At 43.4% G+C, this 26,218-nt stretch overlaps 2 protein-coding genes across 3 annotated transcripts; both read right to left on the bottom strand.

Moving 5' to 3' along the window:
- Window positions 1–271: 271 nt before the first annotated feature.
- LOC136495908 (uncharacterized) lies at window positions 272–1,273 on the bottom strand. Its single transcript, XM_066491697.1, has one exon. The coding sequence runs from the start codon at window positions 1,271–1,273 to the stop codon at window positions 272–274; it is 1,002 nt and encodes a 333-aa protein (XP_066347794.1).
- A 2,798-nt stretch (window positions 1,274–4,071) lies between these two features.
- On the bottom strand, window positions 4,072–13,207 carry LOC136496406 (probable E3 ubiquitin-protein ligase ARI7). Of its 2 annotated transcripts, none has more exons than XM_066492068.1 (15): window positions 12,718–13,207; window positions 10,807–10,931; window positions 10,363–10,465; window positions 9,234–9,324; window positions 8,192–8,364; window positions 7,702–7,806; window positions 7,542–7,630; window positions 6,558–6,665; window positions 6,385–6,475; window positions 6,187–6,276; window positions 5,765–5,812; window positions 5,473–5,544; window positions 5,286–5,385; window positions 4,936–5,062; window positions 4,072–4,732 (listed from the first exon to the last, which is right to left on the bottom strand). In XM_066492068.1, exons 1-15 carry the CDS (start codon window positions 12,880–12,882, stop codon window positions 4,450–4,452), a joined length of 1,770 nt encoding a protein of 589 aa, XP_066348165.1. In that variant the 5' UTR covers window positions 12,883–13,207; the 3' UTR covers window positions 4,072–4,449. The 2 variants fall into 2 exon arrangements, with proteins under 2 accessions (XP_066348165.1, XP_066348166.1); XM_066492069.1 differs by having other exon boundaries at window positions 4,520–4,670.
- Window positions 13,208–26,218: the final 13,011 nt, after the last annotated feature.

Genomic DNA, 26,218 nt, shown 5'->3' with positions numbered 1-26,218 from the left:
ACTAAACATGGCCTATGGTTATATTTGGGGTTCGAGGGAGTAAGAAGCTTTGTTCAAGACGAAAAAAAATCTTCGATTCGGAAAACGAGGGCCTAAATGGGTCTAACTCAGCGGTGCATACATACACAAAACAATGTCTTTCATATTCTTTCAAGATAGGTGTGCATATTGAAGATGCAAAATTTATTTCCTAGGAACAAAACAATCGAATGGCACTAATGCAATGCATACAAACTTATTGTCACATCGCTGACAGATTCTCCAAACTATTCTAAAGAACAAGCACGGATGCGCACAAGAACACGCCAACCACGCCGGCGAGCAGCGTCGATGATCGACCAGCGACGGTGACAGGTGCAGCAGAACTTTCCGGAGACGGCGCGGGGGCGGACGAGGGGTAGTAGTAGGGCGGATCAGAAACCGGGGGTTGCGCGAAACCACTCGGCTGGGGGGCCTCTTCACCAACGTGAGCCGGGGCGTGGGCTGGTGGCTTCCCTTGCGACGGAGCGTGGTCGCGGTGCGGCGCTGGGGCAACTGTCGCCGGAGACGGAGTCGGAGCGTCGTGTCCTTGGAGAAGCGGGCTTGGAGCTATGGCCGGCTGTTCGGCATGGACCGGCGCCGGCGCTGGAGAGTTGTTGCCGCCTTGGTTGTCTGGAGCCGGTGCGCTGGCCGGTTGGTTGTCATGAACCGACGCCGGCGCTGGAGAGTTGTGTTCGCCATGGTGGTACGGACTAGGAGCGCTGGCCGGCTGGTTGCCGTGAACTGGAGTTGGCGTTGGCGCTGGGGCGTCGTCGTGGCCGCCATGTTGGTACGGACTCGGAGTGCAAAGCTCCTCCTGGCTTGCAGGAACCGGAGCTGGAGCGTCATGGACGCCATTGGTGTACGGGCTCGGAGCGCTGGCAGGCTGGTTGCCATCAACCAGAGCAGGCACCGGAGCGTTGCCCAGATGGTCGATATCAACTGGTGCCGATGCTGGAGAGTTGAGCCCGCCACAGTTGTCGGGACTAGGAGCTCCGGTCGGCTGGCTCCCATGAATAGGAGCGGGCGCCGGGGCGTGATGGTGAGGGTGAGGGTGATGGCGGTGATGTGCGTGATGAGGACCTGGCGCCGGTGCCAGGGAGTGATGATCATGGGGGTGATAAGGAACCGGCGCCGCTGCATGGTGGTGGTGGTGAGGGCCAGGTGCTTGATGGCCGTCGTGCGCAGTGGACGCCGCGACCATCAGCAGGATCGCCATCATCACGGCCATCGGTGGTGCGATCGGCGTGGCCATGGCGACAAACTACAGGAACGACGGCACCTGGCTTCTTAACGTGGGCAAGCGCGCATATATAGAGCCGGCACCTCCGCACCTGGTACCTATCAACTGTCATCGATTGGAAACTTGAGCTTGGAAACATTTGATGTTATATTGAGGAACCAAACCTTGCCAGCCTAAGCGCGGCAAGTTTTGATGGGGCGGGGGCCAAATGAGGGATCTGATTGATTTGCTGACAACAAATCAATCAATGCATTCTTAAAACAGGCATATCATCTCTCAAAGGCATTACGTAATTACTATCCAAATACAAGATACAAGATTTATGGATTCTTTTTTTTTTTTGAATCAGATTTATGGATTCTTTTGATTGTGAGATTCTTTTGATTGTGAAAACTGATACACCTTACGTCTCCTGCAGTACGGTTGACTGGATTTTTTACGTAGACCCCCTTTACAAAGTACAGGATAAAAAAAAGAATAGGAAAAATACAGGGATACATTTCAAAAAGCAGAGGAATTTTGCAAATTACAGAGTACATGGATGCTCACAGCACACATGCACACTCACATCTATGAATGCACGCACGCAAATCCTACCTCTATGAGCACATTCGAAAGACTGTGCCGGCAAATCTCGAGATTAACGAAGTCACCACAACCACAGAAAACCAAAACAATAAGGTCCCACTAGATTTTTTTTTCCTTCGTTTTCCTATTAAGATGTTATACCAATTGATTAATAAGTGAAACTACTATTAAGATGGTATTGAATTTGTAGCAACTGACAAAAATGGTCATTTGGTTTCTTGTTCTGAAATATGTCTTATGTTGATATATAGAGGACCATTAAATATGTGGCTTTTGAAATAGTCCACCTGATTCTACATGGTCGTCAGAGAATTTGATCCATCAAACTTTTTAAACTAAGATGATCAACATATGCAAAGTTACATAAATTTACAACACATTAACGTCGGGATTAATATTTTTGCACATCTTTGTTGCTTGGAATTGTATTATTGCCTTCAAGGTCGATATTTTCAATTCGGCTACCTCTATGGAAAACTTTGTATGTAGATATTTACTTTCCAACCTAAGAAGAAATAAAAACACATTTTTGTTATTTTATTCTAAATTTAGATATTTATTTGTTATATTTTTGTCGACTAATTGCACATTTAGGTATTTTGCTTTCTAATTTGTGTGCAAATAAATACTATTTTTCCTTAACTAATTTTCGTATTTTGAAAATAATCATTCATTTATATTTGTGTGGGCTCTTTGTTTACATACTTTGCTCTTCAGTACAATCAGAAATCAAAATGCTACTTTCATTAGTTTTCTTAACTTTAGCTATTTAATGAATGTTGCTTCTCAATTTGTATAGAAATCAAAATTCTAATTTTCTATATTTTAGAATTTTAATTTAGCCACATATTTACCGTATTTGTGGACTTTTAGATTTTAGATTAGATCCTAGATGATCATTAAAATCAAATTTGTGGATTCTTTCTCTCTCATTTTTTGTTGATATGATAATTTCTAGACCTTTTTAGGCAGTTATGATGGATTTTTAACACTATATTATTAATATAATCAACAAAGAATTTCATTCAAATCGATTTCGATTCCCAGAAGTGCCTAACTTGCCGTTCACATATACACAACAGTTTGTCCCTCCAAGATTGCTTGTGCATATTCAAGGGGAAAAAATCTTTTCACGGGAAGAAGATAATCAATGCATTAGAGACGTATTCCGGTGGGATTCAAGGAGGTTCAATCATGCGCATTCAAGTTTGAGAAACGTGATTGAGAGGTCATTTGGAGTCCTAAGGATAAAATGGTCCATTCTCTCGAAGATGCCTAAATATCTGTTTACCAAGCAATCAAAAGTTATAGTTGCTTGTATGACCCTTCACAATTTCATTAGAGACAATTCCACAAATGAAGCTTTCAATCACATATCCAAGAAAATGGTACTGATGGACCCGAATACAGCTCAGGTGTAGGAAGCGTTTTTACAGATGACATGGATAAGTGCTTTGCGTGATGCTATAACCACAGCTATGGTTGGTTGATTAATTGTTTTATCCATCTCAATTTATCCAGACTTTTGTTAATTTCATGTTAGCCTACACATTAGTTATTGGAACAAACTTTTTATTATGCAAACAAAAAAATTTGTATCATAACTGTTTTCAATGCATATTCAGTGAACAAATGAGATGTCATCAGCCTTAGAGACATACATGTCATTTTACACTTAGGACAGACAATCTATGAGCAATAATCAGAATTACCAAATACTCTCAATTGTTTATATAATAGATTCTTTAGATCATAGCTTATCATAAAATTCTAATCCGATTTAAATCGATTATCATATAAGCGCTCCCAAACAGGGCCCTAAATTCGTTTATAGAAGCGCTTCTTCATATTGTAACCAGAATCAGAACCTTTCCGATCATCCAAACAGGCACATTTTCACACTCCAGGACTGAGGTAAACACGCAAAAAATTGAGATCCGAGTCGAGCGTGTGCAGTTGACCATCACCATTGTCCTCTCTGTAGACGCTAAGACAGGAAAGTGGCCCAACTACTACAATCACAGGTATCAAGAGTTCTCTTGAAAATTGAAATTTCTGTAACAAGATGACTAACTTTCTTTAAATTTGACCAATGCTTTATAAGCCATGACTAAAAATACGGTTGGTTTAGGCTGGTTTGGCTTATAAGCCATGACTGAAAGTACTATTGGCTGATTTGGTGCGAAAGAAAAATATTATTCGTTGGCTGATAAGCCATGACATAAGCCAAATACGACCAAGCGAACAGGCTGTATTACATTACAACAGCACTACAACAGTTCAGTTCCTTTGGCAGCAGACGCCTCCTAGCTCCTCTACTTCCATTGAACAAAACATTGTTACAGATATGGATATACTTATATATACAAATCGAACTGGATGATGAGGCTTCACAGGCGCTGTCAGTCGACAAACAATCCGGGATACACGAAAACCTACTTCATCTGCATGCCTGCACGCAGCATTCCTCCTACAAGTACCTCCTCACTAACCCCATAGATCAGCTAACATTCAATGTGATGTATGTTGTGTATCACACGGGGCAACACCAGAAGATTCTCAACAAATGGCGTTCAAATCTCTAGCAAGGACTGACAGCGCTATCGATGCTGGTGATCACAAGCCTGACAGGCTCTGGCAGATTTGGGGTTTGCATATGTGCACTGATCGCACGTCCAGATATTACTATCATCCACACCTCGGCTTGAGCCGCCAGATTTGGAACTGGTGCTTGATGCCCTGTTCTTGCCACTCTTACTTTTACCACCAAGGCTCTTGGAAGTTGCGCTTTTGCTGCATGTGCCATGGCTAGTGGAAGGACCTACATCATTTAATCCAGTTTCCAGAGCCCGGACAAGATTTTCAAAATAATTGCGAGTCACACTGTAAAATTAAAGAAGATGTCAAATGGATATATATTTTTAAAAAGGTCATCTTTTTGAAGTTAGGGCCTTAGAGGTGGTCAAGTCCTCACGGCAAAAAGGAAGCAAAGTAAAATCCACAGGGATACAACATAGCAGTTATTTTGTAATTTTGTTCATGTCATCAAAGCAAGCATAGATGACATGGAAAGAAGTAACATGTACCTAGTTAATCCAGCCAACTTTGTACGGAAATCATTGAAGTCTTTCGAGGGACATTCTGCGTCAAGGTATATTTGAAGTTCTTTCTCTGCACATTGATGTAGCCGCTCCAAACCTGATTCTGCCTCACCTAGATAAAAGACACCAAGAGTAAGTCAGTTTAGTACATAGGTAGGGATGCAAGTCCTGTTTCTTTTTTGCAACTGGGTTGACCCAAAATTCATTTGATTCAAAACAAGGGGAGTACGGTAAAAATGGGCCTGCAAACGGACCCACCTTTACCCATTGGTGCCATCACTTGCATCCTTAAACAAAGTCTATACATGTTTATTTATAAGAGCAAAACTGCAAACCTTGAAGATATTCAAAGAACTGTCTTTTGGCATGCTCATGCTCTGGCAGGTAAAATCCATAGGCATAAGTCCACTTCAATACCCTTCTGCATTCGACAATCTGTACATTGACATTAAACTGGTCAAGATAAAGCAACAAGACTTGTGATAAACTAAACTTGGCTAACGAACAATAATGAAGTAATACCTGTAACCATGCCTCTATAATGAACTTCAGCTGTGACTCAGGTTGACTTTGTATGTCACTTAACTTTTCAAGCTGAAGAAAGAAATGGACAAGTCGGTGTTAGTATAAGTTCTGGATAGGTTAAAGAGATAGCTACACTATAAGGTTGTTTGAATAGAAAAAACATTAAGGTTTTTAATGTTCCAATTGTATATGATTTTTGTTCAAGAAAAAAAAATGTATATGGTTTTATCAGGTTCATGTGAACGGGGGGAATAAGGAAAGAGGATAAACAATGGAAAGCATGATATACCTTGTCATTCTGTAGGCTTTGAAGGTCCCCCAGTGCCTTTTGCCTCGACTGCGTCATGAACAAAACAGATGTTCAAGTAACTAGAAAAGGTGTTCTAGCACAAAGTAGCGATATGAAAACTGCAATATCAACCAACAGTCCAACAACATGTTTTTTTTCATCCTAAAGGGTTTAGGCAGACAAGAACCAAAATCTCAAAAAACCATCTAAATGTGCGACTCAGATGCCTTTTTCTGTAAGGAAACTATTTAGCATCATTTTCTTTATTTCTCAACCAACAACATGAACATCTGACAGAAACCCTGGACAGTAGTAATTCCATCCAGCCAACAGGATGCTTGGCATGCATCAATTGTCACTCTGAACTCCATGCTAATGTAGATTTGAAGTTTCAGGTCACTTCTACCACATTCAATACTTACCGACTGATTGGCTGCCCATCGTTCATAATAATGTGTATATCTCTCAAGGGAGTTCTTTGCCATTTCTCTTCTCCTTTCAGATTCATCATACTGTAGCCACAACAAACCAAAACATAAATAAATTGAGAAAATCTAGTACATGACCCAAAATTTGCAGATCAGACAAAAGATATTAGATTGGAAGCTCAGAATTCCTACCGCTCCTTCTTGTCTTGCTGACTCATAGCGGTTACAAGCATAAAATCCACCAGTCCTCTCTCCATGCTCTGACCATGGACCAAGACATAGCCTGTAGTATGATAGCACAACTATCATTTTTTTTCATTTGCAAGCACTAATAAGAATAAAATGTATAAAGTAAGAATGCTTACCAGCAGAACTCAAATTTGCATGGTGGAGTGCATGTGATGTGCATGCATCCCTGATTTTTTTCAATAGGCCGCTTGCATTTGGGACAAGGCTTTGAATTAGCCAGTATCCTGAAACCATGAATAAATAGTTTCAAAGTCAGTATTGGACACTTTTTTTCTCAAACACACAGATCTGTGCATCATTGCATTAAGAGAGAGAGAGGAACGGCCACAATAGCTGAGTACAGTAACCTTACAGGACCTCAAACAACCACAACAGCGACCTCACGAACTCAATCACACTTTTTTTCCTCGATCACGCAGGGAACTTGCGCGTCATTATATTAAGAAGGAGTCTAGCTGACTCGTACAACCCCTATAGGGGCAAAGAAGTTACAAAAAGGACTCGCCAACAAAACCTTAAACGCAACCAGCGACCACGAGCGAACGAAACCTTAATCGCACTTGAACTAACTGGGGTTGACAGAAAAGAAACTATATTTCTCAGGCCATACAACCATATTTGTCACAACACTAAATAAATGGTGAACTAATCATTATGCCAGTTAAAGAACAACTAAGCAACATTTTTTATGCATGGATCAACATACATCTAAATGTTGGACATGAAACAGAAAAATCAATATAAGAAAAAAAAACAGGTGTAATAAAAGAATCCAAAGCCTGCAATTTAAAGACCCGCTGGCACAAAACTACATGGGGCCAAGTTGGGCCAATTTAAAAATCAATATAAGAAAAAAAAACTGCATGACATTCCTTTGGGGCCACACCTGCGGCAAGCAGGTGCTCAAGGAGGTGTGCAAGGACAAGGAGTTAGCAAGTAATGGCTGAACTCAATGTAGGATATTTTGCTGGGTGGTTGGGCTAACCAAAGGGGGGAGGACTGGAGGGGGGGCATATTTAGTGTTTCTAGTACTATCCAAAGGAGAAACTCCAAAACAGTCAGCATTATTAAAAAATCTTGTGTTTTATCCTTCTATATACCAGTTCATATTCTCCGACTCGGCACTGTTCTTGAGGATCCACTTGGAAACAGTGGCACAGTCTACTGGACGGTGAGCTTCCTCGGTGCACTGAAAAAAAAAGAATAAAATATATGGTCTGCTGATTATGTAAAAATAAACTAATCAGTTTGAGCACTCACATTCCAACAAAACCCATATGAACAGTTGCAATTAACATCATAGCTGCCACTGCCCATGACGAATTCCACTGCATATTCACATCCAGGCGCAGGACACCATTTTGTCTGTTCCACACAGTCGAACTCAATTAACATGGATTTAAAACATGTCAAGTGAACTCAATGTTGGCTAAATATGGTAGTCGAACGCGGTATCATATCTACCACTCAACATCATTTTAAGACTTTGAATTGACCTAGTACAAAGAACCCGATTGCTGTGAGCAAAAGAGAACACAGTGGTCAATAATTCAAAATGCATGGAAAATGTTGACTTCCTTAATTTGAGAAAAGGGGAAGATGAAGACAGCAGTTCTCACAATTATTTACTCCAAAAAATGAATGAGCTCTACAGAATTGAGAAAATATAATTATCAACTGCACAGCTTTTATTGTTCATGGTACTGTCTACTGTGGTCGGTGCTAAAATCTATATGATATATCAATTCACCTTTCTATTATCTTCAATGTAAGATCTGCGAAGATATCGCCCATACTTTTCCTTATCCTCATCATCAGCCAGTGAATTTATCATATCTTGTCCAATAGCAGCAGCACAGGACGGATCAGGACACCTCAACATCAAGCATCCTGGACCATCACTTATAGCAGTGCTAATGTAACCTGTCAATACATTACTAAAATGTTACTCAGTGACATAGTAAAATTCAAAGGTAGAGTTCTTTAGAGCAAGTTGCTTCCATGAAATGATGAAGTAACAACACAAAGATGTCCAAAACTGAGACTTGTATAATAAATTGGTGCATGCAAAACCATTTATTATTAGTACTCTCTTTTTTTGGTGCCTCTTTTTGGGTTTCATCTCTAGCCTAGGCTTCGCTGTTTGTTGTTTTTTATGTAAAGATCCAAACTTCCTCTTCTGTGCTTCAAAAAATTCTTATCTGACAATTCTTTACCCAAGTAGTCCATACCCAAACTGGATTACATCCACACGCACTATGGGCATGTAAGGGTAAAGTGCAGGCATGCAGCACATTATTAGGCAATGAAATAAACCTAACACCAAGGTCAGACAGTAATATAAGGGATTAACCTCTCAGCTAGACAGAAAGCATATGACAGTGAAAATGGTTAAAGTACTGGAACCTAGTGAACTCAACAAATTTATTAAAACAACAGGTAATAACTTTGGGTGGTATAATGAAGATGTAACTGAAGACAATAGCTTGATGTCACTTTTTTGTTTGAGCATGCTTTATAAGTAACTATGACATCAATTATAAAGGTATTTGCAAAAGCGAAGCAGAAATGACAATGCCAACAAGAACTGTAGTAGCAGAACAAAATATATGAACTAAATATGGAATCACTAAATATAATTAGTACCAGCCTAAATATAAGGCCGAAGGAGTGGTTGCTATGGACCTATGGCTTTATAGAATATGATGAAGAAGTGGAACTGATTTCATGGAAAATAGGAATCCAAGGTCCCTTCATATGAAGATAAATATTTCAAGCCCCAATTGACAAACCTCTCCAACATGTACTGCAGAAAGGATGACCACATGCAGCAGCACTCATCGACCCACGAGGGCAACTTTCGAAACATATTCCACATGTTACCTATCATGATATAAACAAATGCGTAAGCACCAAGGATTTAAGCATTGAACTATTCAGGACTATTAAGGTTCCCAATCAACATTCAGTAGACACCAGTGGCAATAAGCAAGTTAAAGGGCAGATGCACATGATGCACAACATGCACGAAACTCTGCTAATGCATGTGCTTCACAAACCTCCAACCACACAAGCATAGCAAACACTTTTTCCCAACAACAGGAGTTGGTAGTTATGCTTATGCATACTGACATAAATTGTTGCTAAATTTAATGATTGTCCACTAAAAAAATACACATGGATCAAATAATGAGTGACTACAAGTCTACAAATGCAATACATGTGTCTGTATTTTATGAACTATAGTACTAATGTACTATAAATACAGACACTTTTTCCATCATCCAATACCCATCCTACAAGTGGGGGTGAGGATATTGAAAGAAACTTACAAGTTTGTGGATAATAATACTGTATTCATCTCCAGCGGATCACCACAGCTTTTATTTAGTACTAGGATTATAGATTCAAATTAGGAGCTGGGATTCTATCTCTAGGACTAAATCTCTAACTACAATTTGATCTATCAGTAACTGCAGAAATATGAGGAGCAAATAATTAACCAACATTTCATAGGTAAAAGGTTAAAAAAATTACAAAACTGTTAGTAATGAGCGCTCCCTTCCCATGAACACAACTAACACAACACACAATACAAACTTACAAAGACTACACAGGGAGTACATAGTACACAAAGATAAGCACCACTAGCTGCAAATATATGAGATCATGCAGGCGAGCACACACAAAAGCCACCCGGAGGCCGAAGTGGTCCATTAATTCACAAGATATCTAGCTACATGCAAGCTATTAAACTAAATGTGCACTTATACACGATGCCTCAGTTCTGTAGATACACTAATGTGCATGCTTGCAACAAGATTAAAACTAACAGAGCTAAGAATAACTATACTAATCAGAGAGAGCAAACATGCTTAGGCAACTGGAAGAACAAGTGAAACTAATAAAGCATGGGAATACTTCTCTGTCATTTGGCATTTCAATATGCTTCTCTGGTAAACCAACAACCTTCCGAACACGCTCTTCATCAGCAAACCATTCATCATGCACCTTACTAACACTCCTGTAGGGTGAACATTAGATAAGACACTGAAATTAACAACACACAAAATGACAGATAAGCACCATGTGCCCTGAATCGATACACAAAGAAACAATGAAGTCCCACATTTAGAAGCAATAACTGATTTTATACAAGTAGAGCGCACTACTGTTAATGGGCTACAGCTGTATGACTTAAGCAAATGAACATGAGCCTATAGCATAAGCTGTAGATAAACCCTCAAGCTTTACTTGCAACAGCTCCAATTTTGATAGCCTATTGTCTAAAAATATTTAGCAAGGCAGCACAAGAAGCAAACTACAAGAGTAAGATTACAATCTTCTTGCAGGTGAGGACTATACCAGTTATAGTTGCGGAGAAGAACACATGCTTCTGGTTTGGAAATTGAAAGAACAGTTGAAACCCTATTTATGTCATCCTCTTGGCGCCGCTTTATATCAACTTCACTCAATATACTGTAATTTTGCTGGGGCACAAATAAACAAACAAGTGTAAGAACAGCAGTCCATGAGGGCATATGGTTATTTCAGTTTCAGCATGTTTTATTTTCTTGAACACGCAGGAGAGCTGGGCATTATTATATTAACAAGAAAAGCACGGCAGTTTCAGTATGTTCTCATAATTGCCAGGACAGAGTTAAACATTAATGAATAGCAGCTTCTTGAACTAAAATAATATTTTATTCCAAAGTGTCCTCCAAGTAAATTGAGATTGATAGAAGTGATAGTGTTGGGAAGGAGACATGGAAACGAGTAGTATAAGCCATAGAAGCTAATCAAGTTTAGAATTCTGCCTGTTAAAAGAATCTTGATGACAATTAAACCCTCATCCTGACACAAAGAAGTAATAACTAAGTAATTCGATGTCTATCTCAAGCATTCAAGAATACCCTAACTATCATGTTTTTTTGGTTATCTGTAGCTAAGTAAATGAAAGTTCAGAACAGGACACAAATATGCAAGAAACATGAACATTGTATATAAATGTAGCTGAACAAAATAAATACTTAGCTGCTGCGTCCACCCACATCCAGGTTAATTTGTGATTTACCATAAACGAACGTTGTCCAAATGAAGTTGCAAAGAACAAGGATGCTGGACCAGTGCTGCTTGGATGTGGACATGGGTGTCATAAATTCAGCTTATGCTTAAGATTTGTGTCCGATTCAACAAGTTTTTGGACACAAGAATGGTACTTGGACACGGACACAGGTATAAGAATATGGCTTGGATTCAAGGATCCAGGCATCCAACTTCGCAGTTTTTTGGGGGCACTGGTCTACAAACAATCTCAAGATTGGACTCCCCGGTCCCAAATGTTATTCCATCTCAGCTGTGCCCCCGCCCCACACCCACCCACCCACCCCATCCAATTGATGATGTACCAACTACAAATAGCATGTACATGTACATATTAAGCAGAACGAGATGCAAACCTAGAACATAATGAAAACAAAGAAACAGATGAAGTGAGATTTACTGTGACATCATCACTTTTATCTGTCCATTCATTTCAAAACTAGAAGGAACTGCACCCAATTCTGTTCTTTCTGTTACAGCTGGTGATTAAATTGAACTGCAATCTCCAGTTTACAAATGATAGAAATTTAAACGAATTTGGGCACCAAAGTATGGCAAAAATTTCCCACTGTTCATATGTCATCCAAAAGTACAAACATTCTCATGCACTACATGTCGCAGAAACACAGACTGCATAGCATTGGCAGGTCGCATACCCCACATTTTGGCATTCATCAAGCAGGGTGGAACTTGGCTTCTTTTATAGTGTCATGACTATCCACATGGCAAAGGATAAAGCTTAGCATTACTACTCCCTCCAAATTGACATTGTGCAATAGCAAATGTGGCTATCATCATTTGTTCTACATAATTTTCATGGAAAGTATTTAAGTGTCTATCACAATGTGGCTGCCTAGTGCCTGACATATATTGTATGCATCAACAGCATTCTCAGGAAATTTTATTCAGGTATGCCTTAACTAGCATCACCACCATATATATTTGTATAAAGGTAAATGCAAAGACCATTCTCTCCAGCCGGCAAGTCACGTCCCAGTCTGTGCTAATAAACTACAGAGGCAATATTCTACGTGTGCGGTGTGCAACACCTAATAGATGTTCATTCAACCACCGCCTAGATTCACAACCCTCCAGTTCCGGCATTCACCGTACAGAAACAGATCCACTCTCACACACACCACGCACCACCCACGGCCTGGAGAAGGAGATCACCTGCTGTCTGTGGGAGAGGAGCTCCGCGGAGTCGTCGGAGTCGTGGTCCGCGAAGTCGTAGTCGGCGTCTCCGTCGTCGCTGGCGGCGAGACCGACCTCCCCGCCGCTGTAGAAGTCGTCTTCGGCGGAGTCGTTCGCGTCGTGCATGTCGTCCTCGGATTCCATTCCTGCGCCGCCCCCGCCGCTCGCCGCCGCGCGCCGGAACCCCAGGAGCAGCGCGGATCGGGCGGATCGGAGCGGCGCCCACCACGAGGAGGTAGCAATCGGGATAGGGTGGCGAGGCGCCCGCGCGGATTGGAGGGTGGTGGATGTGGAGGCGGAGGAGGAGGGAGGAGGGTGGGGGTGTGTGGAGGAAGGATTGGAATCGGGGAATGGGGAAGGCAGGGAGAAATGGATGGGCTGGGTTGGATTCGCTCGCTTGGTTGCAGAGAGGGAAGCTAGGAACGAGAGCTTTCCTCTCTTTCTTACACCTTTTTCTTCTTACCTCTGTTTTTAGCCGTGTCTAGTTTCTCCCTCCGTTACTCCCTTATACGTTTCTTACAGCTTTTGTTCCGTGTTTTTAACAGTCATTGCATTTGTTTTTATTTAATTAACTAAAGTCATATTGCTTGTCGTTCATGTTTTCCTTAACCCTAAGTTAGCATATTCCAACATCTTCTTGCCCTCTTTTTATGTTTCTTGTTGCTCTTCTTTATTTTTAACCGTCATGTTTGAATATTCCTTTAAGAAATTATTAGAGATTAGGTACTATTATGTTATAGGAAAATCGTTGCTCAGAATTAGCAGTCAAACAACCGATAAGAACCTATTGACCCTGAATTGTTGATAGGTGGTGCCATGTTAATCTGGCTTATTTCTATGTTATCCCTACTCTGGCTCTCCGATTACCGATAGGTGGCCTATCGGTTTCGTTTGTCGATGGCATGTTGTGCATAGTGGAGAAGCTACCACGTACTCTCTCCCCGTCCCATAAAGAGAGTCATTCTCATTTTTCGAGAAGCTAAATAATTTCAACTATGGTCAAATATATAAAAAAAGTGTTAATGTTTATCCAAAGTATAGCAAGGTCGTATCTATAGAAGAAAATACTTTAGATAAAGACGAGTTCGATATTACCGCGAAAGATTAGCCAATTATATTGATGTGTGTTGTAAGTGCTCGTACCATGAAAAGATGTCCTCTCCTCCACCTTCATATGGCCATATGGAGCGCATCAGTACTATGTCAAAGGGTCATAACAGTTTTGCTCGCAATAATATTTAGAGTTTTCGAGATGATAGTATCGTTGCCTGTTTTGCGGCGGTTGGATACTTGGATGCCAACACTGAAAGCTCTAATTTGATTTTGTCTAATTGATGAAACCTATGTGCACTAATAGTTGGATCTAAGTGATACAAGAAATGTTGGTGCACTCCAAGTGGTGGAGCTAGTCTATGGTGATGATGGAGATGGACATTAAATGACAATGATCAAGCTCTACACTAAGAAAAGAAGAAAGAGAAAATCAAAAGGGCCAAGACAAAGGTATAAAACAATAAGATATTTTATTTTTGTGATCAAGACACTATAGAGAGTATGATCATATTTATGATTGATAGTCGTACTATTAAGAGGGCAAAATCTTGGTTGATGCGGTTGTCAAGTGCCACTAGGTGAACTTCATACATGCATATGCATTAGGACCTAGTGTGCTAATAATTAACCTTTGAAAAATCTTTGAAAAAATATTAACACATGTGCACAAAGTGTTTAGGACACTTTGGTGTTGGCACATGAGAACAAGGGCCAAGTTTGGAGATGATTTGAGCTGAAAAGGAGGAACCGAACTCTAGGGTTTAGGGGTCCGAACCACCGATGATGGGTCCGGTACCTAAACCTGGCTGGCTGCGGCATAGGATCCGAACCCTGGTGCAACCAGGGGTCTGGACCATAGTCGCCCTGTCCGGTTCACTAATGAAAGCTCTAGTTTGGTTTTGGTAAATTGATGAAACTCTAAGTGCTAACCTAGTTTATCAAAGTGATCATGAGATAGGTAGCACTATTCCAAGTGGTGGAGTAATGGTGAAGATCATGATGATGGTGTGGTGACCACGGTGATCAAGTGCTCGGCTTAAAAAAGAAGAAAGAGAAAAACAAAAAGCTCAAGGCAAATGTGAAACTTGATAGAAGCTTTTTAATTTGGTGATCGAGACACTTAGCGAGTGTGATGACATTTAGTGTTGATAGTCGTACTATTTAGAGGGGTAAAACTCGTATCGAAATGGGGTAATCAAAGTGCCACTAGATGCTCTAACTCATTATATATGTATTTAGCATCTAGTGGAGAGCTATCACCCTTGAAAATATTTTGTGAAAATATGCTAACACGCGTGCACAAGGTGATACACTTGGTGGTTGGCACATTTGAACAAGGGTGGAGAAGTTGGTGAAGTAAAGGAGGTGTTTTTCACTGTCAAATAGTGAACGCACGCTGAGTTTGAAGTGACCGAACTCAGGGTTCCAGCGTCCGGTCAATTGTAAACGAAGGAGGCGCGCTCGAGAGTGTCTGGACTACGACCAAACTCAGCACAGTGATTGTGACCGGACACATAGGGCCTACGTCCGGTCACAGGTGACGTAGTCTGACGTCAGTCACTCAGTTTGGCACGCAGAGGAGAAGAACTGATTGGACGCTAGGCTAGGTCCGGTCGAGGTGCATCTAACACGTCCGATCACGTTTACACGGCTCTAGATTGTCTCTAGAAATGACCTGATGCTGGGTTGCCATAGAGAGCAACGCGTCTGGTTGTGTCTTGACCGTGGCACGCGCGCGTGAGGTCTGCTGCTGATCGGCGTGTCCGGTCGTGTGACGGGCACGTCCGGTCTTAACTTAACGCGTGAGGGTTTGAATTTGACTGTTGGAATTGTACGTGCGAGGTTGAATGGAGGTGACACGTGGACGGCGATGGTTGACTGGACACTGGGGCATGCGTCCGATTATACCTGATCGGCATGTCCGATCACCCCGAGTTGGGCTACAGTGAAAGCTCAACGGCTCTATTTCGTGGAGGCTTCTATTTAAGCCCCATGGCCGGCTCAAGCTCACTCTCTTGGCCATTTGCATTGACATAGCAACCTTGTGAGCTTAGCCAAAGCCCTCACACTCATCCCCATCACAGATTCATCATCTTTGTGAGATTGGAAGTGAATCAAAGTGCATTGCTTGAGTGATAGCATCTAGAGGCACTTGGTGGTCATGTTTCGCTGCGGGATTCACTTATCACTCTTGGTGGTTGCCGCCACCTAGATCACTTTGAGCAGCAAGGATCGTCGAGTGGAGGTTGGTTGTAACACCCTCGGTGTTACCCCGTTAATCATCTACTAAAACATATCATGAGCATCATATTTGTGTGTTAATGCATGTGGTGAAGTGTGTAGATCAATTTCTGTAACTCAAAATGATCAATAAAAATGCTAAACGAAAGTTGGTTCGATGGTTCATGTATATCAAGTAGGGTTTAAAACCAATTTTTATTAAGCAAAAATACTATAGAATATGTGTGTGATACTTAAATAAAATTGGAAGTGTAAACTTTATAGATGACAATGAAATACTTGCTGTTAAAAAAGAATATTGCTAAGTAATATTTTCAGTAGCTTAGAAATGCAATATGAAATTAAGATTAGCTCAAACGCTTAGAAAATTTCTAAGTCTGTGGACATCAAGACGCTACTATGTTTAGCAATTTATTTGGAGAGATTGGGTTAAGGAGTGGTGTAGTGCTTTGATTCAATTTAGTAGTTCCATATGCCATCTTGAGTGTAGTGAAGCCGGTTTAGGTTTAGGAGCAACGGTTTGGTCGTGATCAGCGCTTTAAAATTCATGCACGTCATAGCTTTGTGCTGTCTGGCGACGTGCGCGTGGTTGTGTCATGTGCAAGCGTGGCCGTGCACTAGCTAGCCATGGCCGCCGTGGCCTTGCTGTGACTTGGCCGCTCTGGCCGCACCGCTAGGCCAACATTCAAGCAAATCAAAAGAATAAGAAGGACAAGAGTGTTGTAGAATCATCAAGTGATGAAGATGATGGAGATGATGAAGTGGCTCTCTTGATCAAGAGCTTTAAGAAGTTCATAAAGAAGAAGAGTTATAAGAAGAGCTATGGTGATGACAAGAAGAGATCAAAGAAGAGACCATACTATGAGTGTGGAGAACTTGGCCATTTTGTTGTCGATTGCCCCATCAAGACTCAAGAAGGCTAAAGAAAAGGAAGAATAACAAGGCTCAAAAGGATGATAAGAAGAGTATCAAGATGAAGCAAACATTGGCCGTGAATGGGATTCGGATGATGATAGTTCCGACTCAAGTGATAGTGATGAAGAAGCGACCAACATTGCTATTCAAGCAAGTTCATCATCCTCATCAAGACTCTTCCCCAACCTTGTGGACAATGACTACTACACTCCTACTTGCCTTATGACAAAGGAGAAGGTACAATCCAACTCCTCTCCTCCAACCTTTAGTGATAGTGATAGTGAAACTAATTCACAGCTAGAACAAAACATGATAAAGATATTTGGTAAAATTGGCTACAACAAGATTAAGTCACTAGTAAAGAAATTAGAGAAATGAAATAGAAGTATTGAGAGGCAAGAGGAGTTGCTCATTAAAGAAATGGAAAACAATATTGCTCTCAAAGCATCTTTGGCAGAAGAGAAAGTTAAGGTTGAGAAGTTGACTATTGATGGTAGTTAATGTCAACCATAAACCGTCAATATACCCTACATAGATGATTAAAATGGATGACCAACATAGGTATAATGTTTTAAACTAATGAGTTCCAAGAGTTTTGGTGATTTATTAACCATAGGAGGATTTAATCAGAAAATCGTCAAGGATGACCTATTTGTCAAAGGAATTTACACTTATCCATGACGAAACCGAGTCAGAAAGACTCTAGAAGGCAAACCACCATGGTAGACCCTGTGTTTCTGACATGTGGGACCGACCTGGCCCGACCTATAGGCTGGCCGGCCTATGGGGCCCACCTGTCAGCCCCTCCTCGCTACGTTAGTTCTCCACCGCCTTAAAGATTAAATTTACACCATTGCTTAAGGTTGGTTTGATCTGAGGGTCCAGATTTGTCGTACCCCCTATATATATGGCCCTATACCTCCTCCAGCAGAGAAATCCTAAGAAACCCTGAGCCAAATTCATATCCTCCTCATCAGGATTAGAGCCAGCAATCAAGAGAAGATTAGTTCTCCAATATAGGATCTAGTCTTTGTAATTAGAAATAATGAGATAGAGAGTGAGAGAAGAGTTTGGAGGAAGTGCTGGCCTATCGGTGCTCTCTCTATAGCTTGTACCATGGCGGAATCAAGTTCATTTTGAGCTTGCTTCTAAGATTTCTCTAGTAATCAACTTCTTATTCAAGTAAGTATCTTGTTTATATTGTTCATAAGGTTTGCGACTCTTTTTTAGTACTTTAATCCTTGTCGCTCTTGGGTTAGAGTAGTATTCGTAGTGTAAGCATAGTGCTTAGACTCGGTTACTCATGAATGTACCCTATATTCTAGATCGGTGGTAGATCGCAAGGGTGACTATATAGCCTTGTTGAGTCCTTTGTAGACCACCTCCCGTTTGTAGGCCGAGCAGGAGGTTACTAGGAAAACATACTCTGCTTGTGTTCCTCCTTAATAATATCCCTAGTTGAACAATAGAAGACATAACTTATCAAAGTCAGAACTAGAAAACCCTAGTGATCCTCTCTATGCTCCTATTTATCTTAAGCCTTGTTGCTACTCCAGGTTAAGTTAGACTTAGTTAAATTCACACACGTTTCCTTGAGTTCGATATTCTGGAATACTTTCTAATGAAGTGCTACATCGATATACGTGCGCTTACGGATTTATCTGTGTGCGTTTAAAATATACCAACAAGCATTTCTAGCGCCGTTGCTAGGAAAACGGTTGCTGAGTTAACTTCGGACCTAGCTTAACCTTATATCTTTATCTTTTATTCTTTTACCATGGATTTAGAATCCACTCCTATTCATCAATATGCTGCACCTACAAGCGCACTCCTAGAGCCACCAAAATCTTCAAAGTCTATCCTAACACCTGGCTATGAGTTGTGCCTGTGTTTAATTAACATGGTCTAGGATCAATCCTTTTCAGGCGAAGATGATGAAAATCCATACTTCCACCTATGTGAGTTTGAGCAGACCTGCACATGCTTACACATTATGGGCATGCCAGATTAAACCCTACGATGAAAGCTTTTTTCCTTCTCTTTGACGGGAAGAGCTAAACATTGGTATAATCAAACCATAGGAAGTAGGCAAGGAGATCAGGAAGCTTTATACCCTAGCTTTTGTGGTAGAACCATATGAATTATATGGCCCACGTGCACCTATCATTGTCCCAAGGACTTCTGACCACTGCACATAAGAGCCAGATAACTCCGGTAGTCTATCGGGTGTCCTCGAGAAACCTCAAATAATCCACATTTTAGAACTCATATAGGATCAACATGGAGTTACCACAACATTACAACACTTGTTACAAAAATAACTTACATCAGAGTGCAGAAGACTTATAACATTAATTTACAAAATAGGTTCAGGTAGAAGCTTAAATAAGTTCAAAAGATGAGTAGAACTACAAAAGTATCTTAGGTAAAGCACCTAAGGTAGAAGAGACGACCAGATCATGTCGAGCCCACTGACATGACCTCGATTAGCAGCACAAGATAGAACCTCCAACAGGGGTTAACAAACCCTGAGTACTTGAGGGTACATAACAAGTCTTACCCGACTAAAGAAAAATACTCCAAGGGTATGCAGGCTTAAAGGAAAGTCTGAAGCAAGAGTAACTTTTGTAGAAAAGCTTACTACAAGTGAATCCTTACTTTCAATGTTTTAGTTGGGTATTAAGTTATTAGTAGTATCCAGTTTGCACCTGATCTAGCTCAATCACTTCTTTAAGCATCTTATCTTAACTTATCTTATCTCATAACTTTAAGTAACCATGTTTTATTGATTAAAAATGTTGAGTGGTCAGAGGGTTGAGTCTCCATAACCGAGGAGCATGATGATTCGAATCGATTTGGCCCAACTAGGGTTTTCTTACCACACAACATATGCAGGTCCTGGTTTTAGACTTACATATATCCACCTTCACTCGGATCCTCCAAAACATGAACAAGTCATGTGCTACCCGAGAGCACAATACTCCACCTCCCTGCGCCACTCCTAGTGGATTCATAGGATGTGTACATGCTACTCTCGCCTGAAAGCATCTAGGCCCCTAGTTGGGTTTCGATGATTAATGACGACATGAGATTACTGTGACTAACGTGTGTTTTGCAGAGGCAACTTGCGTTAGGTCATGGTAATGATGATTGTTTAGGCAATTATGGTTTTCATGCCCCTATCGATGGAAATCGTTTTAGTTTTTAAAGGATGGACGACAAGATTAAGGATGGACTAGTTTTAAGTGTCGTTTAGCGTTGGAGAGACACTTAGAGTAGTTTAGGACTTTGTTTTTCATTTTGTCGTACTATTAAGAGGGTATGAACTAGTAGCTTAATCTAGGTGAGTCTAATGGGTTAGGTGTGGTGCACACTTATCAAACTTAGCACTAGGTAGCTTAGGAATAGCCCAAAAATCAATTGGAGTCAACCTCATTCACAAAGGATTTTGAATTGGAAGTGAATGTGGGTCAAATGTTGATTGAACGCTGTTTTAGTGATGACCGGACTCACAGGTGCTGCATCCGGTCAGTGATCAGCACGCACAGCAGAAGCCGAGGAGCGATCGGACGCTGCACAGTGATTGGAACTAGACATGCCTCTAGTAGTATCTATAGTAGTAGGGCCTCGCTATCAGGGAGGACTAGATGCTAAATAGTAAATGACCAGACATTGAGTTTGCAGCGTCAAGTCAACATCAAAGAGGGTCTAGGGACCAAAATTCTTGACCGAACGCATCCGGTGGATGTTGACCGGACACTAGCCAGCAATAGGTCACTCCAACAGTCTTCCTTGATAGGCTAATGCCACGTAGCCATTGGCTACTAAACGGACACGTCTGGTCAATTCGACCGGTGCGTTCGGTCACTCCAAAAATTGCTGAGTTGAAAAATAACGGTTATGTTTTAAAGTGGGGAGTATATATACTTCTACTCGTCCAACTTAACTCTCTTACCTATTTGTTCAGCTAAGAAACACATTTGGGTGCAAGGGAGAGCAAGAGCCTAGTGGGGTGATTGAGATTTGATAATCCAAGAATAAGGACCTCATTAGTGCATAGGGAGTAGTAAGTGTGCATCCACGTTTTTCATTAGGCTTGCCTTGGTCAAGTGTGAGTTTGTGCTTCTTACTCTTGGTGATCACTGTCGACGAAATATGGTCGGTAGTCTACCTAGGGGTATGCCCAAGGTAGTAGATTATCGGCAGACAGATGCGCAAGTCCCAAACAAGACGGTGACGCAAGACAGACACGAGGTTTTATCCAGGTTCGGCCGCCAAGAAGGCGTAATACCTACGTCCTGCGTCTGATTTGTATTGCTGTATGTCAATGAGAGATGTTTTTTAGAGGGGTCCCCTGCCCGCCTTATATAGTCCGGGGGGCAGGGTTACAGATCTGGAAACTAATCCTAGTCAGTTACAATTGCCATATGTGGCCGGACAAGGATTCCTATTCTAATCGACCAGGATCCTGCTTGGTCGCCAAATCCGTCTTGATTCCTTGTGCGGGACTCCGATCAGGTGGACCGAGCCGCACGTCGTTTTTCGGGTGGACTGAACCCATCGATCCGGGCCAGCCCAAGCTTAGCCGTAAGGGTATAGGGGTTAATACCCCCACAGCTAGTCCCCGAGCATCATGTATTATGCTGCGACACGCCATTTTCACCTTCTCCGACAAGCGAGGCTTGGAACCTTGACGCCTCCGACCACCGTCATCACCGGAGAAGTAGGTTGTCCGAAGAATGTATGGTGCTCTTATAAAAAGAAAAGATTTCTGTCCTGAGAAGTGTGCCCACTTGTATTTCTGAAAAGAAATGTAAGTGGTCTTGAAGCATAGCATTCTTGAACATCAGAAGCGTAGGGGTCGAAAAACAAACACATTCACCGCAAGGTGAAGTGTGCCCACTTAGTCCCCGAGCCTGGTAGGAGGTGACGTAGGCACGTGGTGCCAGGGTCTAAAAAGAATTCATAGTTTAGTTGAGAACCCAATCGTCGTACAGGCGATACGAGATGCACCGGCAGGTGCATCGTACCGATGTAGTCCCCGAGCTTGCTGGAAGGCGAGGTATGAGCCTTGTAGCAAGGTCTAAAGAAATGTCTCTTAACTGTATGTGAGTACAAATCACATGTAGCCAAGGAAAAACACTATTCAAGCAGTGGTCGGGGCAGTCCCCGAGCATATTAATAATCCTTATAACCATTCAAAGCACAAACACATTCACCGTAAGGTGAAGTGTGCCCACTTAGTCCCCGAGCCTGGTAGTAGGTGACTCAAGCACGTGGTGCCAGGGTCTAAAAAAGAAATTCTGCTGAAGTTAAGAATCCAATTGCCGTACAGGCCAAACAAAATACACCGGCAGGTGCATCGTACCGATGTAGTCCCCGAGCTTGCTGGAAGGCGAAATATGAGTCTTGTAGCAAGGTCCAAATAAATGTCTTTCAACTGTATGTGAGTATAAATCACATGTAGCCGAAGAGAGCAAAACTCCAAAAAGTGGTCGGGAGGGTCTCCGAACACAGCGGTGGTCATAGCAGTTCCTGAATATAGTAATGGTCGGAGCGGTCCCCGGGCACAACCGTGGTCGGAGCAGCCTTCGAGCAAAAAAGGTGGTCTGGACAGTACCCGAGCACCGTAGTGGTCTGGGCAGTCCCCGAGCACCGTAGTGGTCTGGGCAGTCCCCGAGCACAGTAGTGGTCAAGGCAAATCCACGATCACGTGCGCTGCTTGTACTATTATTTGGTGTATTTATTTTTCTCTACTCTCTGCCAAGTCTAGTCTGTCCAGTCTGACACGTCTGGTCAAAAAAAAAAAAAAAAAAAAGGTATAGTACGTCATTCTGTCTTCTTATTGTTTTCTGACAAACAGTCGGTTGACACCTGTATTGAGGTGTGTCAGTGTGGGCCCTCTTACACCATCAACGAAGAGGCGCGTACACTGTTATCGAAGGAGCGCGTTTATTGGCGCAGATTTCGGGGTTGTGTGAACAACCGTCCGCGGCGCGTGCGCACGACTCCCAATATTCTCGGGCGGACGAAACGACGGTGCCCTTTTGCTTTATATAATGTAGGTCTGGTAAGTTACCCTCACCATTCCCCATTGTCATCCGCCGCCGCAACCTTCTTCTTCCTCCTGCCAAACCCTATTCCCCAAAGATCATCACCAATCCCCTCGGTCTCCCGCATCCACCCACTTAGTAAGGACGAACAAATGGCGAAGAGAGACGCCCAGAAGAAAGGCGGGGTCATGGCGAAGGAATGGTGGAAGTCGCGGAGCAACGAGCAAACCATCGAGGACCTCGTCGCCATGGGAGTGCTCCACAACAAGGCACTTGTGGGATGGCGTGCACCCGAAGGAGAAAGCTTCCCCGATCCACAACCAGGTGAAATTGTGATCTTTGAAGATTTTTTCAAACGGGGTTTTGGGATTCCAGTGCACCCTTTCCTTCAGGGGCTCTGTTTGTACTACGAGATTGGGATTTGCAATCTGCATCCCAACTCGATTCTTCTCGTCTCTACCTTCATCCACCTCTGCGAGGCGTATGGTGGCTTCCAGCCCCATTTCGACCTCTTTCGCCACCTGTTTTGCCTTCGGAAAAAGGGAAGCGGTGGCTCGAAGACCGCCGGAGGCGTCTACCTGAACCTTCGGGACGGCATGAAGGCTCAATACCTGCACTGCCCCTGGAACACCTCTTTGGACGAGTGGTACAAGAAGTGGTTCTACATCCGTGAAGAGCCAAACTCCATCACTCTGTGCGATGTGGGACTGATTCCAGAGAAGAAAAGCAGCTGGTCGGAGAAGCCCGACAACTTGGAGCAGATCGCCGAACTACTCGGGTTGATTCCGTGGGGAAGGCTTGACGGCCCGAGCGTTGTCGGCAACTTCATCAGCCGTAGAATTCAGCCGTGCCAGAAAAGGATTCACCCCGGCTTCGAGTACCAAGGAGGCGCTGATCCGACGAGGACCAGAAAGGAGCCGCTGGACAAGCTGGAGATCAAGGCCAGGATTGGAGAGCTATTCAACCTGGCCGATCCCAACTATGTTGCATTGAACGCCATTGAACACGCCTTCAAGCTGGCTCGCCCTCCCCCAAAGGTAAATGACGCCTCCTTTTAACTGTAAAGTCATGTTGCACCAAGAAAATAACTGTTTTTTCCTTCATTTTGCGTCTCAGTATAATGGCCATGACCGGGCAGGAGTGTTTGTGTCGCCTCCCCCTGGTGTAGAGTGGCCGCAAGTTACTGGACCAACCGCCCAGACCAGCGCCAGGACCGACGGCGTTCACTGGGCGGTACTCGAGACCATTGAAGACGCCTCGACCAGAGCCGCCGGCAAGCGTCCGGCTACCAGCAAACGACGCCAAGCCATCATCTCCCAGTCGGACGACGAAGCAGAGGATGCGGACATCTTTCGGCTCATCCCCCGAAAGAGGAGAAGGCAGGTGGGGCCGTCGGAGCAGGGTGGCTCCTCTGTGCCAGCAGTGGTCACAGCACCGACCACGGCAACACAGAGCACAGACGAAGGGAACATGCCGCATCATCCTCCGACGCCCGTACCGGAGGTTGAACAAGTCCCGGTGGAAACTGCCGAGCAAGCAGAGCAGGGGCGGTCGAGGAGACGTTCCTTCGCCACATCCTTCCGCAAGTCAAAACTGTAAGTATATATATTTTGGATGTAAGCTTGTCATTTTGCATTGGATGCTATTGTCTTATGAATTTGTCTCTGAATGTATTAGATCGGCGTCCACCGAAAGCCCCGACCAGCTAGCTGGGTGCGGGACGTCCTTTCCAAAAACGGTGGGACAAACTGCACAGAAACAAGCCATGGAGGAGCCCATGGAAGGGACTCTGCCTGGGCCTCGGCAGGCGTACGACCAGACGCCAGTCCCCGAGCAGAACACAAGTGCTCCGAGCACAAACCCCGATGAGGAGGATACCACAGCACCACAGGAGCTGGATCTAGCCGAGGGGCAGCAGCCAGAAGTTGCCCAGGACAAGGGTGCCGACGCGACGGCTCGTGGGAAAGCCCTGGTGGTCGTGGAGTCTGCGAACTCCAGACCACTGCCGCCTCCCGAACAGGAGGCTGAAGAGGATGAAGTGGAAGAAGTCCTGGGCCGTCCCCAAGATAGACGACAACATGTATATGTGTCGCGCTATCGGAACGATGAATGGGTCATGCACGAGGAGATCCCAGAGGCCGAGGAAACCTTAAGAGTTGAGCGAGCAGCCAAACGCCTGGTGACTGAAGTCCAGGTATATTTGGCTTTAGTCCTTAAACCTGTTGTGTAGTCAAGCTGTCTGACGTAGCTTGTCTGTATGCAGGACGTGATGAAAACTGCGAGGTACCGAAAAAGGTGCTTCGACCAGATAGAAGTAGTCATGAAGACCAATAAGGAGCTGACGGCTGAAGTTGAACGCCTACGGCGCCAACTTGAAGCCACCGACCAGGAGAGGACAAACCAAGAAGCACAGAACCAAAACCTGGTCGGCCAGCTCAAAAACAAAGAGCAGGAGAAAACATGTAAGTGTTCACCGTATCATAGCAAGTGCTGGACTTGTGTTTTTTTTTTTTTTGTTTCTGACAGTAATAGCTGTAATGCAGGTTTAGAAGCTGAAGTGACCCGCCTCCAGGGGGAGAACAGCCGCGCGCTTGCAGAATGTGGTCGCCTGAAGGAGGACAACGAGAAATTGGAACGCCGCCAGTCGGAACTCCAAGACCACACTAACAGAATGAAGGACGACCTGAAAAGTAAGCACTCCAGACCGCCTTGCTCATTCAACTGCCCACATTGCCTTGTCGTGTCATCACGTTTGATGTCTTGTAATATTTTCAGTTTTGAAAGTAAATGCCAAGAGGCACCTTGAGGCCGTGATCAAGGAGCGTGACGACTGGAAAGCACAATGCCTTAAGGCCGTCGAGGAGCGGGACACGTGGAGCAAGCGGTGCCAAGAAATGGCAACTGGCATTGTGCCCGTCCTCGACCTCATCGACCCGGCGCTCACAGAGGAAGAGCTAAGGACGCCTCAGCTCGGACTGGTCGAGAGATGCAAGCAAGCATGGGGATGGTTCCAAGACTTCGTGAAGGAGGCAGGTGAGTACACGGGCGCCCATGTGCTAAGCATGGTGCGTGCTCACTACCCCTTGATCGATCTCAAACGCTTGGAGGCTGGGTACCCGAAGGAGATAGACCCAGACAAGGCCGAAGAGCTTCGGACGGCCCAGCTGGACTTGTCGTCAAGGATAATTGGCGATATTAACCTGTGCGGAGGTGGGACA

Source organism: Miscanthus floridulus, chromosome 12 (assembly GCF_019320115.1).
Source record: "Miscanthus floridulus cultivar M001 chromosome 12, ASM1932011v1, whole genome shotgun sequence".
NCBI lineage: Eukaryota > Viridiplantae > Streptophyta > Magnoliopsida > Poales > Poaceae > Miscanthus > Miscanthus floridulus.
The sequence above is the reverse complement of the archived record's forward strand: the minus strand, read 5'-3'. Positions and strand labels throughout refer to the sequence as shown.

Bases quoted from the DNA above. Each gene is read 5' to 3' on its own strand.
- LOC136495908 (XM_066491697.1), bottom strand. From the start codon at position 1,273: ATGGCCACGCCGATCGCACCACCGATGGCCGTGATGATGGCGATCCTG.
- LOC136496406 (XM_066492068.1), bottom strand. From the start codon at position 12,882: ATGGAATCCGAGGACGACATGCACGACGCGAACGACTCCGCCGAAGAC. The intron at 5,386-5,472 runs GTATTACTTCAT...GTCAATGTACAG, and splicing joins TTATAGAGGCATGGTTACAG to ATTGTCGAATGCAGAAGGGT. The intron at 5,063-5,285 runs GTTTGCAGTTTT...TCTTTTATCTAG, and splicing joins GTTCTTTGAATATCTTCAAG to GTGAGGCAGAATCAGGTTTG.